Source organism: Polypterus senegalus, chromosome 2 (assembly GCF_016835505.1).
Source record: "Polypterus senegalus isolate Bchr_013 chromosome 2, ASM1683550v1, whole genome shotgun sequence".
NCBI lineage: Eukaryota > Metazoa > Chordata > Cladistia > Polypteriformes > Polypteridae > Polypterus > Polypterus senegalus.
In genome coordinates, this window is record NC_053155.1 from 7,874,762 (window position 1) to 7,894,676 (window position 19,915).

A 19,915-nucleotide genomic window follows, 5' to 3' on the forward strand; every position below is an offset into this window, starting at 1 on the left:
ATTAAGATGAGGGTCATGGTGGACCACTTCATTCTGATGATGGTGTGTTTGTGATTGAGCTGCAGTTGGGTGAGTTATCTGACAGATAAAAGTAAAGGAGTTAAGGAGGACTTCTGTATTTCTTTGCAAAACAAACACCAAGTGTTCACTGATACATCTGGAATCATTTCAGGGCCGCTGCAGGCCAGTTCAGCTCATGCATACAGTAAGTACAGTTATGTTTGGTCAAAAACTGCTTAATAAAAATAATAATAAATGAGAAAAATAACAGTAATTTTAAAGAAAGCATAATAAATGATGCTAAAGTCAAAATATTCTCTGAAAACATAAACTCATGGGAAGAGAGACCTCAGCGCAAATGCTAAGCAAACAGTAATATGACCAGTAGAAACGTTTAAGAGTCAAATTCCAATGGTCACATGAGATGGAGAAGGACTTGAGGACGGGACATTTGCACAGAAGGCTCCAACCTGCAAGAAGGGAGTCCATGCCAGTGATTATACACCAGTAAGTCCGACTTCAACTCCAGAGATAAACGAGAAGATGACGCGTATGGAAACAAACACCTAAATCAGAGCTGGCAGGAGGACCCTGGCAAACTAATCTGTGAGACTCCTTTGAGATGAACAACTGCAGGAGTCGACAAATGTGACTCACATGATAACATTTTATTGTGACTTTCCAAAAGCTTTCCAGACATTCCAAATACCAACGTTAAATGTTGAAACTGGAAGTTGTTAGCATGCGAGATAACCTACTGTACAAAACTGGATCTTGACTTGGTTAATTGGCAGAAGACAAGGAGTACAGAAGAGTGGGGTCCTTCAGGGGTCTGTCCTTGGACTCCCCCTTACTTTTACTAATTTATGTTAATCCCACAAATTCCAGTGTACAATCATTAGTAAGCCTGTAAAATTTGAAGAAGACACTAAAAATCAAAGGAATGGCAGACACAAAACTAATACAAAAGTGGGTGGAAAAATTGGGTTTAATGGGAAAAAGTACAAAGTGCTAGAGGTGAGCAAAAGGAGCAGGAAAGAACCTACCGGAAGGATTTAGGGGTTTGAAATAACTCAACATCTGGAGAAGAAATGAACAAGGAAAACAAAATGCTATGATATATATACATCGTGAGTAGATGGGTACAGAATTACCTCAAACATAGAAACGGAGACATTTTCAAATTGAGGTGATTTTAAAATGGCTGTACATCGTGTGTCAGTTCTGGCCGCTGCTCCTTTTATTTTACATAAATAACCTCAATAGGAATCTAAAAAAGAAGCTTGTCATGTCTGATGAGATGTGGAATGGCAGATACATTAGACAGAGAAAAACAAAATCAATAGACCTGCACAGGCAGACATGCGTCAAATGGAGTTTGATATAACTTACTGCATGTACTCGCGTATAAGTCGGGTCTTGAAACTCAAAAAATCAATCATAAAATCAGAACCCGACTTATACGCCCGTTCAAAAATACGACGCTTACATTTTTTGTTTTTACATCTTGCTTCCTCCACTCTTGCACCAGTTTCTCAGACACATCTGATTTTTACCAATTTATTTTGCCACTTCAATGACTTTTAATTTAAAACCAGCTTCATATTTTCTTCTGATCGAACGCTCCATCGTAGATAAGGGATGCTCTTACAATAAAGGTGTATGAGGGTGTGAGATACAAAAACACAAAACAGTGCAAACGTCACTTCAGAATAGTTCGGGTATTACAATGTGGTCAAGTAGGCACAATACAGAGAAAAAACAAAGCAGTGTGCTCCATGGTGACTCTCTCAGGTGGGCATTAGCATATCGTAATCTCTTGCACCAATAGCGTGAGTTTTCCACATTCAACTTATACAACCAACATTATAAAATATTGGAAATTATATAGTAAAATCAAGCCCGACTTATCCGTGGGAGAACGTATCCATGAGTATATACGGTAATGTTAAAAGTGCTCCAAATATGATGTAAAAATAATAAAAAGGAAAAGACAATAGCATGGCCTGAAACTTGAAAGTACTCCTGACTGCCCACAGCTAGACATTGATACAGAAGCCATTAATGAGGCTGATATGATGTGGGACTGAATGCTTTCAGGTTAACTAAATGAAGGTTAAGAGGTGACATGATTGGAGGGTTTGAAATTATGAAGGGAATTCATGACTGGACCCCAACTGTGACTTTAAAATGCATTTGTCATACGATCACAGTGGGAAACCTGTTAGTATTGTGTGGACTATCAGAAAGTTAAGTGACTCAGGCTTGTTGAGCTGTGTTGGGTCTAATGTCCTGTTGTAACTTTTCTTATGTTCTTATGCTCACAGCCTGCACTACAAACCATCGACATCTCCTCCTCCACCTCTGCCGGCTTCATAAAGTCACCTATTGGTGGGAATTTCCCTTCCATATTTGACACTGACATTAACCTGGACATCTGGTCAAATAACAATCTTAGATAGCTCTCAGCATTAAATGGTGTCAAAATGAACAATTTAAAGTTGGCTGTACAACCAATCTGATCTCAAGGAAATTCTGTTTAATGACAACTGGTAATGGGACAAGACCAAAGACCAGTTTAAACCAGTAACAGGGAGATAGCCTACCTTTGCCTCCTTTTTGCTAAGAGTGCCCTTGGTGACCAGGGTATGCAGGATGCTGCTGAGGTCAAAGTTCATGACGTAGGCCAGCTGGGGCTTGTAGTACTCCGTGATCTTGAGGAGATCTTCATGTGAGAATCCATTAATAACTTTAGAAAACTTCAGAGTCAAAGCTGCAGTGATGAAAGAAAGAAGGAGCGTGATGAAGGAGCTGTGGACATCAGGGGGTCAAAAGTCAGCCTGGTATTCCTGCCTATAGTCAAGTACATGAATATAAATCACAATTCCTGTATGGACTCAACTGTTTATACAGATAAATGAAACAACGTATTCCAGCTACAGTGACTCAGCTACTCAGAAGTGAAAGCACTTCAGTCTCAAGCTGCCCTGTGGTTTCCATCACCTCTTCTGTCCACTGCTGTGGTGTCTCTGCTGGCCTCATGTTTGTGGGCCTTTGTTCAGTACACTGGACCCACTATGGCTAACACGTCTCCTAACTGGCCTCTACTTTTACCTCAGTGCTCTGTTGACTAGACAAAGAATGGCCACTTAGAAAAAAACTACAAAATAAATACAAACCCACTGTGTAAATGGTCAATAATTTATTAGATAAACTTTCATAATAGATATTAAAATAGATTCCAGCACAATTGCAGTGCCACCACCAGGTTATATGCATTGTTCATGACTAAATTTTGCCGCCTTTTATCTGATTTGTCTATAAATGATAATATTGTCACATTGATGGTGGATTTTAATGTACACATTGATTTGGAAACTGACCCTTTTCACAAGTGTTTGACTTATTTGTTAAATTCAGTAGGATTTTGTCAGATTGTCAAAGGTCCAACTCATAAACATAACCACACAGTAGATTTAATTATAACTTACAGAGCTGGAACTCAGAATTTAAATATTACTCCATTAAATTATTTCGATCTCTACTTAACTATGTTTGATTTGGTTCTGCCCGTACTGAACACATTCACAGATTAAGACATTGTGACATCTAGATTATTTATTCTGCTTCAAAATTTATAGATTCTTTGAGTAAATCAAGTGTGGAAAACAATTTAGATCACCGCGGAAGCAACTAGAAGCCGATCGAGATTGCGCTATAAGTGCCTGTTGCCAATGGGCGATGCAAGGAACATTATAAATACAGGAAACAGTATAACTTGGCCACTGACCAGGTCCCGATCCTGCCCATTTGCTGCGTCAGTGTATAGGAGTGCGGTAGATCCCACTACAATAAATAAGCCTCATGTTTTGGGGTGCAAGACAGTGACTTACGCGTCACATGATACCAGGAGTAGGGTCTTGCACCAATGGAACCCCAAGAGGCATATGATATCCTGCTACCAGCAGAGCAAAATAAGGATCCTGCGGGTGACCCTGTGTTCGTGCTCCCTGGGGATGTGCTGGTGAAGATGTCTCCCTTGGACAACCCAGAGAGTTTCCTGTTCTGCTTTGAGCACACGGCAACATTGATGCGCTGAGTGAGACAGGGGAGCCTGGCTGGATATCCTGGCCCTGTTTTTAACAGGGAGGCCCTACAGGTCGTATGAAACCTCCCTCCGGAAAGATTTGATGATTATAACTTCCTGAAGCAGCAGATCCTCCTCTGTACAGTGGTGAGCCCTATGGTCAAGAGGCACAAGCTTTGTCTGTGGCATATTGATCTGGACCGCCCTATAAAAGGACAGATCCAGGACCTTGTACTCCTGATTTACAGCTGGATCTGCTGAGACACTTTTGAGTGCATTGTGGAGAAGTTCGCTATTGATGTAGTCCTGCTGGGGATAGACGAGGGCCTTTGTGATGTAATGCTACGGAACGATGCCAACTCGCTGCTGGATCTGACCCTGCAGACTGGAGGGCACACAAGCCACCTGGAAACAACAGGGCTACCCAGGCTTGACCCCAATTTCAATTCAGCCAGCACAGACTTCTAGGGTTGCAGGCACCATGGGTGGAAGACGCCATCTTGGGGTCACCATAATGCAGAGTGAATACAGCTGCTTTTGCTGTGATCAACCTGGGCATGAGTGCCACCTCCCACCTGCACAAACCATGACTATCGTCTGGCCCAGGCATGTGGCTCACAAGTGTTCCCCAAGATCTTAAAGGAGGACAATTTTAAGGTCTCTATTACATTGGCCATGTGGGAAATCTTATCACTGTTGGACTCTAGTAGTGACCTCTGCATAGTCCACCATGACTCACTCCAGGCAAAACCCCTTATAAGACCACAGAGCAAGTGCACATCCGCTGCCCCCATGGGGACATTAAAACATACAAGAATACATTACTCCCTCTGAAATTTAAAGGGAAGAACTTTAAGGTTTGGGGTGCTCACCCTGGCCACTCTTAATAGGTAAGAGGAATGCCCTCTTCCCATGGGTCTTGGCCACCTGCAGAGCACCTGCCCCCATAGTGAATAGACAGGGGCTCGCCGCTGACAATGTCAGTCAAGGAATCGGGTTTGAAATTGAACCGGAGTTGTCCAGCGAGGTCGGGGACAAATTCTCAAGTGAAGACCCTGCAATGAGCCAATAGCACCTTGGAAATTGCATTCAGACAATCGCACGTCACAAATGACTCTTACTGTCTGGATAGAGAGGACCTGAACTTTAAAATATCACATTTTTAAATTAAGGATGGTTTCCTGTATCGGGTGATTTCTGATTATATGGGTGATGAGTGTATCGAGCAGCTGGTGGTGCCAAGTGGGCAAAGGGAGAAGATTTTAAAAATTGCTCAAAGTCTGTCAAACAGTTTCTTCTCATAGACCTGCCAGGTAACCCTTGTACCGATGCCTATTATAGATGTGCCCTTTGAGAGGGTGGGATAAGGCATTGTTGGTCCGCATTCCCAGGAGTAAAAATGGCTTTCAGTATTTACTTGTGTTAGTCGATTACACCACAAGATACCCAGAAGTGGCCGTGCTGCAGTGTGTGGACACCTGGTCTACTGCAAAAGCTCTCTCGGAAATGTTCACGTGTATTGGTATCCCTCGTGAGATTTTGACTGATCAGGGAACACCCTTTATGTCTCGCATCATGAAGCAGCTATGTGAAAGTTTTGCAATTAAGCAGTTACACTCCACGGATTATCATTCGCAGACGAATAGCCTGAACAATAAAACCCTAAGACAGATGATTCAGCAGGTGGCCCATGATGACCTGACCTCCCGGGATACAGTAGTACCTTTCCTCCTGTTTGCTGTCCGGGAGTCCCTGCAAATGTCCACTGGGTTGAGCCCTTTTGAACTATTATTTGGCTGCCAACTGAGTGGTGTGTTAGAGATTTATCAGGGAGAATGGACGGGGACTCATAAGACACCCCGCGGTAGGAGATTTGTTGAGAACAGATTTCCAGATTGTCCTCTATTGCAGTGGAACATCAGTAGAGTGAGCAGGAGGCACAAAAATGTAATTATGACAACTGTTTAGATCAGTGGCCAATTTAACAAGTGGAATTCAGAACTACAGTGTAAAATACCATCAGAAATTAACAGTACAGACTTTATGAACTTCTTTAATGAGAAAATCAAAAAAATATAAGACCAAAGATCTCATCATCACTGTGCAAACCTCATACTAGCTTGGCAACCCCTGTCTTGCTTTTCATTCAGCACTACAAACATTTTAATCTTGTAACAAAACTGTAAGTCTTAACTTTAATTTCCAAAATGAAATCTACTTACCTGTTCTTTAGACCAGTCCCAACAAAGTAAGTAACACATTAAAAATACCATGCTTTAATGCTAGTAGCAGCAAAATAAAACAAATTATTTGGAGTTGTATGTAGCTGAGCATAATTAGGATAATACACTGTGAGGTTTCTAAACTCTTTTGGGACCCCCCCATCAATGGGACGATATGTCGAAGCGCGATTGCCACATCTGTGGAGGGCTGCTTGTCCATCACCGAGGCAACTGCAGGTTCGCAGTGCAGCAGCATTGCAACTATAAGCCGCTTGTGTGACAATGATGGTTCGATGCATGCTCCCATCGTCTGTCCAGGAGCCCTTGAACCCTACACTGTCGGTAATGTTACCGATGAGCTAGGGGATGGTGAAAAAGTGCAAAGTGCTTTTATTAAAACAATCAACAAAAACAAGGTGTTCAAAATAAAGTGCAGTGTCCAAAATTCCAATAAATAATCCGTAAAAACAGAAGTGAAAATGTGGAGGTTAAAAACAATAGAAAAAAGTCTTCTTAAAAACGAAATTAAAATACCGCAGGAAGCATTCTTTTAAAAAAACAACAAGAAGCCCGATGCCTTTTTACCTGGTGGCTCCACTGTTTCCCCCATGTGGGCTTCTCAACAGGGGAATTGCTCTACCTGCAGCTGGCCTTCTCTCTACTCTGCTGTTGGTCGTTCGCCTCTCTGATCCTTGGCTCCAGTAGGCACTACCGAACAGTGACTTGGGATTCCCCAATGACCAGGGATCTCACGCTGGGGACACCACGTCCCAAGTCCCGACTCCCGCTGCCTTCCGCGGCCTTACATGGAGAGTCATCCACCTTCCGGTCACTCCCGCCCTTCAGAATAAACTCTGCGAGAGTGACTACTACTACTACTCCCCCGGGTGTCGGCCCAACACCCATGCTCCCTGGTCAGCTGCAGCGAGCCTGTACTCACTCGCTCATCGACTTTCTCTCTCTCTTCCCACTGCTTCCTGCTTTCCTCCTGCAACCTACCGTCCGTTCTTTTCGTTTTTTCTTTTTTCCTCCTTAGCTGACTCGCGCTTCTATTTAACTAGAGGGCATGGCAGCTGTGGCAAATTAGCAGCCCCAGGAACAATCACGGATGCGGACAGTCCCTCACCTGTGCACTTAGGTGAGAAACACCCACATCGTGAATCACCCTGAGAATTGCTTCAGCCACACAACCACCATGCCCCCTCACCAAGCCATGAGCGCGGTGATTATTTATTTTAAAATTGGCCTTTGACAGGAGCTGTGGACCCGCTATACCACAGCTCGAGATTGCATTATAAGTGCCTGTCATCAATGGGTGATGCAAGGAACATTATAAATGCAGGGAACAGTATAACTTGGCCACTGACCTGGTCCTGACCCTGCCCTGTGTCTATGTATCAGAGAGTGGAAGATCCATCCATCCATCCATTAATCAACCCGCTATTTCCTAACTACAGGGTCACGGTGATCTGCTGGAGCCAATCCCACCTGCTACAATAAATAACCATGCTGTTCCTGTTTCAAGTAGAATAAAGCTGGTTTTGCTAAAGTGCTGAGACTCAGCCTCGTGTTTTGGGGTGCAAGACAGGGACTCACATGTCACAATACCAATAATAAAACTGGGGATGAGTATAACATAGAGGGATACACATTTTATAGGAAGGATAGACAGAATTTAAATGCAAGTCTTAAGAACATTAAACCATAAGAAATTTGACAAATGAGAGGAGACCATTTAGTTCATCAAGTCCATTTGTTTATCTAATAGCTAAGCTGTCTTCAGTTGGTCGATGAGTCCCATCTTAGTGAAGACATTTGGTTTCATCTGGAAAATGTTTGGAAAAGAGGCCTTATTTTAGGAGTGCGTTACAGACCACCCTCTGCAGACAGTAATTTCAATGTTCATCTTTTTAGTAACATTGAAAAGGCAAGATTACAGGGGGATATTATAGTGATGGGGGACTTTAACTTCCAGAATATTAACTGGGATAACCATGTAAATAGTAGAGCACAAGAGCAGAAGTTTTCATACGTAATCAGTGACTGTTTTTTAACACACCAACATGTGTTTAGCCGCCTAGATTTAGAATTCTGTAATAATAAAGTTATTGAACCACTAGGGACTAGTGACCATAATATAATACATTTCTCAGTGTTTTGGAAGAATGTGGATGTAAAGACTAAAACTTAAGTTTAACTTTGGTAGGGCAAATTTTGAGCAGATGTGACAAAGTCTAAGGGGGATAAACTTTGATAAGCTTTAAGTATGGAGACAGTCGAGGAGCAGTGGAACAAGTTTAAAAATGTTTAACATGTAATGCAGGACAGGTAGATACCTAAATTTGGAATTAGTAGGAAATAAAAAATAAATAAATAAATAAAAAAATACAGGCAGTGAAATTGCAGATGCTCTAAACTCGCATTGCTCGGAGGCCTTCACAAGTGAGCAAGTGGATAACCTGCCATCTGTAACAGAGACTACTAAGGAGGTACTGAGGGATTTGGAAATTGTAGAGGGAGAAGTGCTGCTCAGATTAAATAAGATGAAATCACACAAATCACCAGGACCAGATAATATTTAAACCTGAGATCTTAAGGAGGCTAGCGAGTACAGATATAAATCCTTGACGCATATTTTTAGGAAGTCACTACACATTGGGAAAATTCCAAAGGACTACAAAATTGCAAGAGTTATTAATGGAAGGAATTATTAAGGATAAGATTGAGCAACACATGGCAAGGACAGGACAGTCAGCGTGGGGTCAGAAGAGGGAGGTCGTGTTTTACTAACATGTTGGAATTCTATGAGGTTGCAACAAAAGGATGCGATCAAAGTGGAGCTTATGATATTATTTATCTGGAATTTCAGAAAGAAATTGGTAAGATGCCACATAAGAGGCTGGGCATCAAACTAAAAGAAGTGGGAGATCAGGGTGATGTTTTTAGATGGATGTAGAATTGGCTCAGATTACAGGAAGCAGAGGATGATGGTGAGAGGAGCATCAGAATTGGCCGATGTTAAGAGTGGTGACCAGCAGGGGGCAGTGCTAGGGCCACTGTTACTTGTAATATATATAAGCCAGTAACAGCATACTGCACGATAACGTGCTGTGAATACACTTGACATGAGCATTCCTATTTTTTATACTCTTTATCTGTCTCCGTTTAGCATTCGTTTGCTCAGAGGTTGATGCGCTTGCTGTTTCCTGAGCAGCTCTTCTTTTCTCCACCCTAGTGGCCCGCTGCTGCTCTTCTTTCGTTGGCATCTTTTCGCGTTAAAACTGATTAAGTTAGTTTTTGTGCTGCAATTACTTAGTACGTTTTCTTTCATGTTTCACTTAAGCTGGCACTCAAGTCTTCAATCTGCCTCAAGACTGATTAGTGAAGGTGATAGGGAATGAGAACGGCGCCCCTACGCATGCGCCGCACGACCGCCCTGTTGCGTGCTGCTGAGAGTTTATTCTACAATAAAATAAAATTAAAATAAAAAGAGTAATAAAAATCATCACCCCGAAAGCGGATAGTAGACGTCACATAATATATGTGTACCAAATTTCAGGTCAATAATTCAAACGGTTTGCGAGCTACAGATGATTTAAAATCCTGGAAAGATAAACGAACAGCTACAGTAGCGAAGGATATAGAAAGATGATTTGTATAGGAATATAAAGGACACAAGGATGCTAAGCATCCATTTTTTCATCTTAATAGATTATAAGAATTTCATGTCAAGTTCACTAAAAAATTGAACTCCAGACAGTCCACTTCATCTGTATTGCTAATTTGGTTGTCTTGCATAGAGGAGACATGATTGAAGACAATAAACGAGAATTTAAGAAACCTGAAGCACACATCTAGAAATCATTGATGATGAGAAGGACATAGCAAATAAATTGAACAAAAATCTTCCCCAAGTAATTATACAGGAATAAACAAGTGGAATGCCTCAAAAAAACTCTTAGTTCATAGATTTTAAAAACAGAAGATTCAGATGTGTTTCAATATGATGAAGACTAATAAAACCCCTCTGACCTGAAGGGATCTTACCAATTGTAATGAAAGAAATAAAAGACGTCATCTATAAACCCTTATTATTATTAATATTTCAGCAGTCACTTCAGAAAGGAGAAGTACCTGAGGACTGGAAAGTTGCAAATGTGGCCCCAATCTTCAAGAAGGGAGATTAAATGGATCCTAGTAATGACAGACCAATTAGTCTTAGTTCTGTGCCATGCAAAATTATGGAAACTATAATAAGAAATAAATTAGGAAATTACCTAAACGAAAATAATATTAAACAGCAGCCAGAATGGGTTTATGAGAGGAAGGTCGTGCCAAACCAATCCTTAGGTTTTTGTTGTAAAAGTAACCAGAATAATTCATAAAAATAAAGCAACCGACAGAATTTACTTTGACTTTAAATAAGCCCTTATCTCAGACATCCCTCACCAAAGATTTAGCTGTAGACAACAGAGGTAAACTACAAAAGTGGATCTCTAGTTGGTTAATCAACAGGAAAAAAAGGAGTAACAATAAGATGAGACCGCTCTACAAAGAGTGAGGTATCAGTGGAGTCCCTCAGGGGGGGTTGTCCTTGGACCCTATATTACTTTTTCTGATTTATTTTAATGACATTGTTTCTGATGTAGTTAGTAATCTTGTGAAATTCGCAGCTGACACCTAAATGGAAGCAATGGCAGACACTGAGGAGGCAACAAAAATAATTCAAAAAGACCTGGGGCCTCATGTATAACGCCGTGCGTAGAATTCGCACTATAACATGACGTAAGCACAAATGCCGAAATGTGCTTATGCACAGAAAAATCTAGATACAGGAATCTGTGCGTACTCCAATTTCCACGTTCTTCCGCTCCATAAATCCCGGTCAGCGTGAAATGTAACGCTCGTGCATGCGCCTTCTGTCCCGCCCCCAACTCCTCCCAGAATTACGCCTCTTTGAATATACAAATCAATATAAATCGCCTTTAAGCTCAGCCTTCAGTGAAAAGACAATGGAAAAAGCAAGAGGGAAAATGGAAGAATTTCAGCAAATACCAAGTGGAGGCAAAGAAAAAACATACTATTTGTTGGTTTAAACAGTGGTATAAACAACAAAAAGAAGCTGATCGCCTGACATAGTCGCACAGTGCCCAAAATAAAAAAGAAATTGTCACATATCAAAGTTGCCGTGAAAAGGCGAGTCGTAGCCCACTGTCTGAGTGTCATATGAAAGCTTATTAGGGTACAGAGAAAAAAAAAGGAAAAAAGCACAAAATGTCAACTTCAATCTCGAAATTTCTACTTTAATTACGTAGTTTATTTTGTCATTAAAGTAGAACATCATAAACATCATCTTAAAATCGTTTAATCAACCAGTTTCTCAAATACCATCGTAACTAAAGTAGCACGTTAAATGCTTTGTTTTGTATTTGATCTTTTGCACTATGTGTGTGAATCATTATGTGCTTCCGCTTTCTCTTTCTCCGACAGGACACAGAATCTATTACATTTGTGGTATTTCAGCTCTCTGAATAATTAAAATACTGAGATGTATAAATGATATCTTTTTCATGATGATAGGAGAGCACGTTATTAAACAGGGGAATACGATGTGTGATTGTACGTGACCTTCGATGAAATTATTGTAGCAGTACTGTCTCTTTCAAACGTACTAACCTCCAATTCCTGTGCTTACTTTTCTTTCTCCAAATACCCAATCACCACACAATCAGCTCTGTAATAGACGTTAAGCCATCTGTAAGCTTACAACGACGATTCTTGAAAACTTTTAAGGAACATTGAAATATCTTCGTAGTACAAGTTTAATTATTCTATCATCTATCCTTCCAGTGTCGCGTCAGCACCAGAAAGAATACAGCACAAGGTAGGATCAATCAGTGAACTAGCTATCGCTGCGGAACCGTGTCCTCACATGTTTAATTATTAACAATACAGATTATTTAAATGAAGTTAAAGTTTTATCTGTACAATATAATCAACATATTTTGCTGCATTTCATCTTAAAAATGATATCGTCATCATATGTAAATACGCGCTTTATAAAGTGGCGCAGGTTGTGCAATATTATAACTGTAGTGCAAGTTTACAGTGAGGTGATTGTACTTATAAGTCCTAACAGTTTTACAAGGAGCACTTGATGGACTGATTGACTGTTTAAAGTTCTTGGGATGAAACTGTTTCTGAACCACGAGGTCCGTACAGGAAAGGCTTTGATGCATTAGTGAGGCCTGATCTGGAGTATTGTGTCAGGTTCTGGTCACCACACTACAAGAAAGACATAGCAGCACTTGAAGCAGTGCATAGGAGAGCAGCCAGGTGCATCATAGGACTGAAGGACATGTCCTACTGTGACAGACTCTCAGAATTAAGCCTGTTTAGTATTAAACAGAGGACATCGTGTGGGGACCTCATCTGGGTATGTAAAATCCTCAAAGGCATTAATAAAGCAGATCCAGTAGAATTCTTTCAGCTTAAGGATGAATCATGAACTCGAGGATATCGGTTAAAACAACAGAGGTTGCGCCAAAATGCTGTACAAAAAAGCATTAAAATAAACACAATACAAACAATCATGCAAAAGCAGATTAATAAAACAACCGTGGTGTAGCGGGTCCACAGCTCAAGTCAAAAAGGTCCTTTTTAAATAAATAGTCACCGCCCTTGCTACTTAGAGAGGGGGCGTGGTATATGTGGCCGGAGCAGGTTCCCAGGGGCCTCATGCATAAACGGTGCATACGCACAGAAATGTTGCGTAAGAACGTTTCCACATTCAAATCACGATGTATAAAACCTACACTTGGCGTAAAGCCACGCACTTTTCCACGGTACCTCATACCCTGTCGTATGCAAGTTCTGCGCTCAATTTTGCAGCGTCAAAGCAGTGCTACTGTTCCTGTGTGGTTACCCTTTATTTCTTAGAACCACATTTCTGATGCAGTTTTATAAATACACTGAAACTTACCGAAACTTATTGTTTATTAGTGTAATGCATCTGATTGTAGATTACCTGTAACAATATAATGGTCCAGGGAATAGCCATAGTATTCCAAATACCATAACTGCTTTAGCGTTGTTACTCTCACTGCACTTTCTTCTTCTTCTTTCAGCTGCTCCCGTTAGAGTTGCCTGATGGATCATCTTTTCCATATTTCTCTCACTGCACAACTCGGAGTATTTCTATCACTGTATCTGAGTGTGAATCACAGCAGCAGCTGATAGTAAAGAGAATTATCGGTATACAGCATTAAGCACACGCTGTCTCAGCCACTGCAAAACGTTTTAAAGCCTTTCCTGTACGGACCTCGCGGTTCAGAAACAGTTTAATCCCAAGAACTTTAAATGCACTCAATCAATTGCTCCTTGTAGAACTGTTAGGACTTATAAGTACAATCACCCCACTGTAAACTTGCACTACAGTTATAATATTACACAACCTGCGCGACTTTATAAAGTGCGTATTTATATATGATGACGATATCATTTGTAAGATGAAATGCTGTCGTCCCACAGTAGTCGACAAATGTAAGAGTAATGTTGGAATGAATGCCTTGGATTTTATTTATAAAATAGTTGAGAAAAAGCTCACAGGTCTCAGGCGTACTCTCAGGTAAGCAGCTGACAGGTGGGTTTAAGATAAGGTTTATGGTGCTAAACAGCACCCAGGGTCTCGAGGCAGCATTCGCAATTAGACACAATAAACAATGTGATTTTGCTGATCTCACAGCCTCTTGATAGAATTTCCAGAGAGTTCTGAGAATTTCATAAGAGACCTGCAGTTTGTCCTTTTTCCACCTCCGTTCAGCCTGCCTGCAATTCTCTCTGAGCGCACGAGTGGCGTCATTTAGCCAGGGCTGAACACTGGCCTTTACCTCAGCTCTCCTTAACTTTAAGGGTGCGACCAGATCCAGAGTATCCGCACAAGTGAGATCGAGAAGCTTAACCATCTCAGTAATATCCGGACACACAGAGAGGGCTTCTAACACCAAGGGTACATGACTGTCAGAAAAAATATCACAGAATTTCCGCGCTGTGTCAGCATTTATACTGCGCATAAAGTGCTGTGGTTTAATGAAATTAATGGGCGGACACAAAAACTTAATTTCAAAAACAACTGCAAAATGATCAGAAATTCCAGTGTCAGAGATCTCCAAGTTATTTGCAGGAAGGCCAAGTGTTAGAATTAAGTCCAATGTATGTCCTCCCTGATGTGTGGGACTTGACACCACTTGAGTGAAATGAAAAAAATCCACAAGACTTAAAATATCTTTAACCAGGGGTCTTGTCAGACAACAAAAATGAATGTTAAAATCTCCCAGAATCAGCATGCTATTAGCGCGTGACACCATGAAAGATAAGAACTCTGAGAACTCCGGGACAAACTCCTTATTATATCCAGGCGGTTTATAAACAAGTGCACACAATACAGGATTTGTAAGATCAATTTTAAACAACTGAGCCCCTGAAAACTAGAGAAATGGTCTACAGTCAAAAGTCAACATTTAAAATGATTTTCAAAAGCAGTTGCAAGCCCAACGCCTCGACCAGTGATTCTAGGTGAGCTAAAAAAGGTACAATCAGGAGGAGAGAGATCATGGAGAGAAACTGAGTTGCCAGCACTTAATCAAGTCTCTGACAAAAATAGAAAGTTCATGTTACGAGACGTAAAAAAGTCATTTAAAACAAAAGATTTGTTGGCTATGGACCGAACGTTCATTAAGGCCATCTTCGCGGGGCAGGTTGAAGGTGTCTTTTTGATTGATCCTTATCATACATGAGTATTGAAGTGAACGAAGGTTATCAAAGTTAACTCCTCTGCCTCTCGCACTTGATCCACTGAGAGAATATCCAGGAGCAGAAGAGATGGTAGGAATTAAACTGACATCCAGGAAACCGGAGGGAATACTCCAGTGCAGCCTCCAAAAAGAACTGCAATGTATATAGCGAGGCCATCTTAAAATTCCTAGGGTAACACAGTGATTATATAATCAAGCTCCTAGATGAGGCATTCAGTTCAAGCTCCTCAGCTCAACAGATGAATAAGCAAGCGCCATGAAAAAGCATACACTTTAGCCCATAATCTGAAGAACAGGAGATGAGATCCCGAAAAAATGATATAAAATAAAAACTAGTCACTCTTCATGGGGCCACCTGCTCCCCAACATGTCACCCTGACACAAAGGTTCAAAAACACGTTAGCCAGCCAGCCCCATGGCAGAACAGACAGACAACTGAACAAAACCAGAAAGAAAGTTGCGACTTACTCACGGTATGCCGGCTCAGACCAAAGTGTCATGAGGAAGCGGGGGCTCGTGCAAACCTTAAGACAGCCAGCAGGATCTTAGTGAAGGCAATGGAACAACTGCAGGTAGATGTCCAAGCAATCGTAGATCTCAGAGATGTTCAGAGGAAAAAAGTAGACTCAGAAAGTCCCAATCTGAAATATGAAGACAGATCCCACAACAAACGCAACAACAAAAACAAAAACGGGCAGCGGCAGACAAAACATGCCAGCGTTCGTCCAACCAGAACTAGAGTTAGAGTTAATGAAGGGGAAGTGCATTTAAAACTAAAAGAAGGAAGCACTTCTTTACACAAAGAGTTGTGGGAATCTGGAAAAAACTCCCAAGACATGGAGTTTGAAGTTGAAGCAGAAACCTTGATAATCTGTAAGAAGGTTCTGGATGAGATGATTGACCAGTTTAGCTATTAGCTAAACAAGTGAGCTTGACAGACTGAATGTATTCCTCTTGTTTGTCATATTTCTTATGTTTCTATTTATGCTAACCAAATATCAAGGTTGACAACTCACAAGGTCAGTGAAAATACAGAAGTTTTTTTTATTAACACACTCCATGACCAATGGACATTGCCATGTTTTATATGCTTAGTGTGGTGACTTCACACAATGCACTTCCAGAAACGACGCAGCAGCCAATTTGAACAATGAGAGACAAACAAATAGCGGTAACCCAGTCAAAAAAAAATCACAATAATATGAACATACCAACATTACTAATATTGTTAAAATAATAACAAATTAAGAAAATGCAATCAGAAACCCCACTGATAACATCTGCCACAACAGGGAGACTTAAATTAAAAAGACTGAAGAATTATGGAGCCTGCAAATCTTCAAAAGGTATCCAGTAATGGTTCTCAGGATCATAACCACAGAAACAAACTAAATATAAAACCTCTACAAGAATCCAGAACATTATAGACCTCAAACTCCTGCTTGCCTTCAACCAGCACTGTGTTACCCAGATGTGAGATTCACCTTAGTGCCCACTTTTAGACAGAAATTAGACAAATTGCAGACTGTGGTCTGAAATAATAGAATGAGATCAACCAAATAACTTGAATATTTCCCAAATCAAAATATTTGAAGATACAGTTCTTTTGAAATGCTTTCTGGTTCTGCAGTTGATATTTCACTGTTAAATTAACAAGAAAGAGCATCAGCCTTTTTTATCTCCAGCTCTAAAGAAGACAGCAACACTAACAATAAAGATGAAGTACACTGTCTGGAGTTTACTCCCTCCAACTAGCAGTGCCATTCTTCAAATGCCAATTTTATGTCAAGAATTTCAGAATTTCCAACATCATAGTTCTACTTGGTAGTAGTAAGTTTGTTAGAATAAAATGCACATGGACGTAGTCTACATGTATCAGGACTGTGAAAAAGAATAGCAGGAAGCGGTCAGATGTTCCAGTCACAGAAGAGAGAAGCAGTGATAATGGGGGGACTCAGTCATTTGGGGGATTGAGACACAGGCTTCCTCCAGAGATGGAGAGTTTCACAAAGTGTGTTGCCTTCTGGTGGTGTGGGTAGGAGACCTCCCTAGAAGGGGTGGATAAGCTCCTGGCCTTGGGGGTAGTGGATGGAGTTGACATTGTCCATGTTGGAACAAATGACTTACATAAGGATAGGCTGTCAGTTCTGCAATCCAAATTGAAACAGTTAGGTGCCAAGCTGAAGAGCAGAACTGACAGGGTGGTCTTCTCTGAAGTTCTGCCTCTGCCATGTGTCAATCCAGGAAGGACTCAGGGGATTAGCACACTTAATGTGTAGCTCAAATCTTGGTAGAAGGTAGAGGGGCAAAGATCTATGGAGCATTTGGGCATAAAGTGGTGGACAATGGTATAAATATAAAAATTAAATAATATAGATCTGTATGTATAATGCAAAGCTGACTGACCAACTCAATCACTCATCAACAAAAACACAATTTCCTTTTTAACTAAAAAGCTGAAATTTGGCAGCATGGTACATCTAGGGCAGTAGGTGTCTGCTAAGAAAGCACATTTCGATATGTCAAACCCCCACAATATCTGATTGAAATTTAGTGATGATACAGAAAACATTATGCAACATTATTATTATTAATAATAATACTATAGCAAGTATGCTATGCTAACGTGTAGCTTAGATGCTCTGAGCTCCGTGACGGGGGCTTTCTGGTTTATGCAGCTGAAGTCTGCAGCAGAAGTGATAGGCAGGCTACATGAAGAGCAGCACTGATCAACAGGGTGGATTGAAGAGTGAAGAAGGAGCAGCGGCCTGGACAGGAAACAAGAGATGGCGTGTACAATGTGCCACAAAGTGGAAGGAGAAAGTATATCGAACTTCAAAGAGGATGCTGTTAGCAAACGCTATAAAGCTCAAGTGTCAGTGCCACCTGCTGTGGCGGCCAGCTTAGGTGTTGCTTTACCAGAATAAAAAGGGAGGGAGAAAGAAATGCAATAGAGGAGGAAGCAGCACCCTAGGGTCAGAGACGTTGTCCCTTCGTCAGTTTAAATGGTAGTGCTGCTCAGTCAAGGGGTCCTCTAAGGCTAAAACAGAAAGCGCTGGACACTACATAGTTCATGGCATTGTTTCTTTGTACCACTTCCCTTCAGCACAATTCTTTTCTTCTTTCCTGTTCTTCCATTGATTGCCTACATTTGAAACTCCTGTGTCTTCTATCTTTTATCCAAAAAAAAGTGCCTACAATAAATTTACAGGGGGAAAACCAGTGCTTGAAGTGTGGTGGTATTGAATGGTACACAGCACTGGCAATTTCCCTTTTTGGACCCACAGAGTACCGTCAGTAAAAGTCTGCCTGCCTCACAAAGCCCCCCGCCCCTCTGCTCCTCAATGTCATTGTAACTTACATTCACATTTGTGGACTGTAAGTCTTGACCCCTCCTGACCCTCCTTTTTCCACTTCAGGCACTGGAGAAAACAAACCCAAACTAAACATGTTCAACTCATTTAATGGGCTGCCTAAATGCTGCTTATAATACTTTAGAGTAAAACACAGCTTTACAACTTTACGAAGTATACTGGTACAACTTTTTCCCTAAATCCATATTAATAAAATAAATTTAAAAAATTACGAAAAAAATGCAAGTTTGAACAACCAACTGATGAAAAACAATAAAAGAAATGCTTGAGTCAAATATATAAAGAATGAAAATCATAACTATCTAATAATGATGATAACGTATACTGATATTTCACCTAATTTCTACTGACTGCCTGTTTGAATTCACTTTACTTTCCTGTAAAATTGTGTTTGCAGTGACCAGCAACAAAGCTAACGTCAGTCAGTTAAAAAAGCAGGAATTGCTTTACTGTGTCTTGTGCATATAAAGGGAGAATGCTGGGAATTCTTACAACAAGAGGCCTGACTTTTGTCTCATATGAGATGATGAAAACTACAATCAGAAATAAACCTGAAGAGTATCTTTGATATACGCTGTTAATCCCTGAAGATTATATATCTCCAATTGTCTATGCTGTGTGGCAGGTGGCCAGGGACGCCAGGATCAGGGAAGGACTGGGAAGGGGGCAATATCTTCCCTGGATGCATGAGGGCAGCTCCCCTGATTTCTAACAAGGGCAATGGATATGGAGCTTGGAAGCTCAACCCTGTGGAGGTCTGTGACCCAACCAAGGGGCTGCCTGGATGGTTCCTGAGCCCTGGAGGACAGCACTTCCACCACACCAGGAAGTGCTGCCAGAGGACCATCATCAAGCACCTGGGGCACATCCGGGGCATGATAAAAGGGACCGCCTCACTCCCTTCGAGGAGCCGGAATCGTGAGGAGAAAGACGGATCTTGCAAGGGAGGAGTGGAGGCAGCCAAAGAGAGATAAAAGGACTGAGGAAGCGTGATTGTGTGGAACCAAATTGTAAATAGTTGTGATAATAAACCCGTGTGTTTTGGACATTGGTGTCGTGTCTGTCTGTGGCCGGGCTATCTACGGTATTACAGCTGCTATGAAAGTAACATACATCACCTATTGTGGCTTCATGAGAGGAGTAGTCTGGAATAACCACTGTATTATTTTTTTTTTTTTAATTTTGGACTTTTTATGATAATGATAAGTTGCTGTCTTGCTTTTGACATTGCTGCTCTGTCATTATATTTTTTTTGTGTGGACATTACCAAGCTGTTGCTCGTTGCTAGTCACATGACTCAAGGATCATGTGACATGTTGTGTCATGACTTCCCACCTTTTTAAAATGGTGGTGTACTACCATATGTGTCCAAGTTTCAGCATACGTCTTGATAAACGATTAACTAGCAGGTTAGTGGAA

The 19,915-nt window shown here is 41.0% G+C and overlaps 2 protein-coding genes across 7 annotated transcripts in view; both read right to left on the bottom strand.

Annotated features, from left to right (window-relative positions):
- Positions 1–19,915, bottom strand: part of LOC120521855 (NACHT, LRR and PYD domains-containing protein 12-like) — a 1,152,437-nt gene that overhangs the window by 86,886 nt on the left and 1,045,636 nt on the right. The window lies entirely within an intron of this gene.
- Positions 1–19,915, bottom strand: part of LOC120521894 (selection and upkeep of intraepithelial T-cells protein 5-like) — a 100,023-nt gene that overhangs the window by 43,899 nt on the left and 36,209 nt on the right. For all 4 annotated transcript variants that reach the window (XM_039743187.1, XM_039743186.1, XM_039743190.1 and 1 more), the window contains one exon: positions 2,607–2,773. In XM_039743187.1, the coding sequence (XP_039599121.1) occupies positions 2,607–2,773 (167 nt within the window). The remainder of the gene's footprint in view (positions 1–2,606; positions 2,774–19,915) is intronic.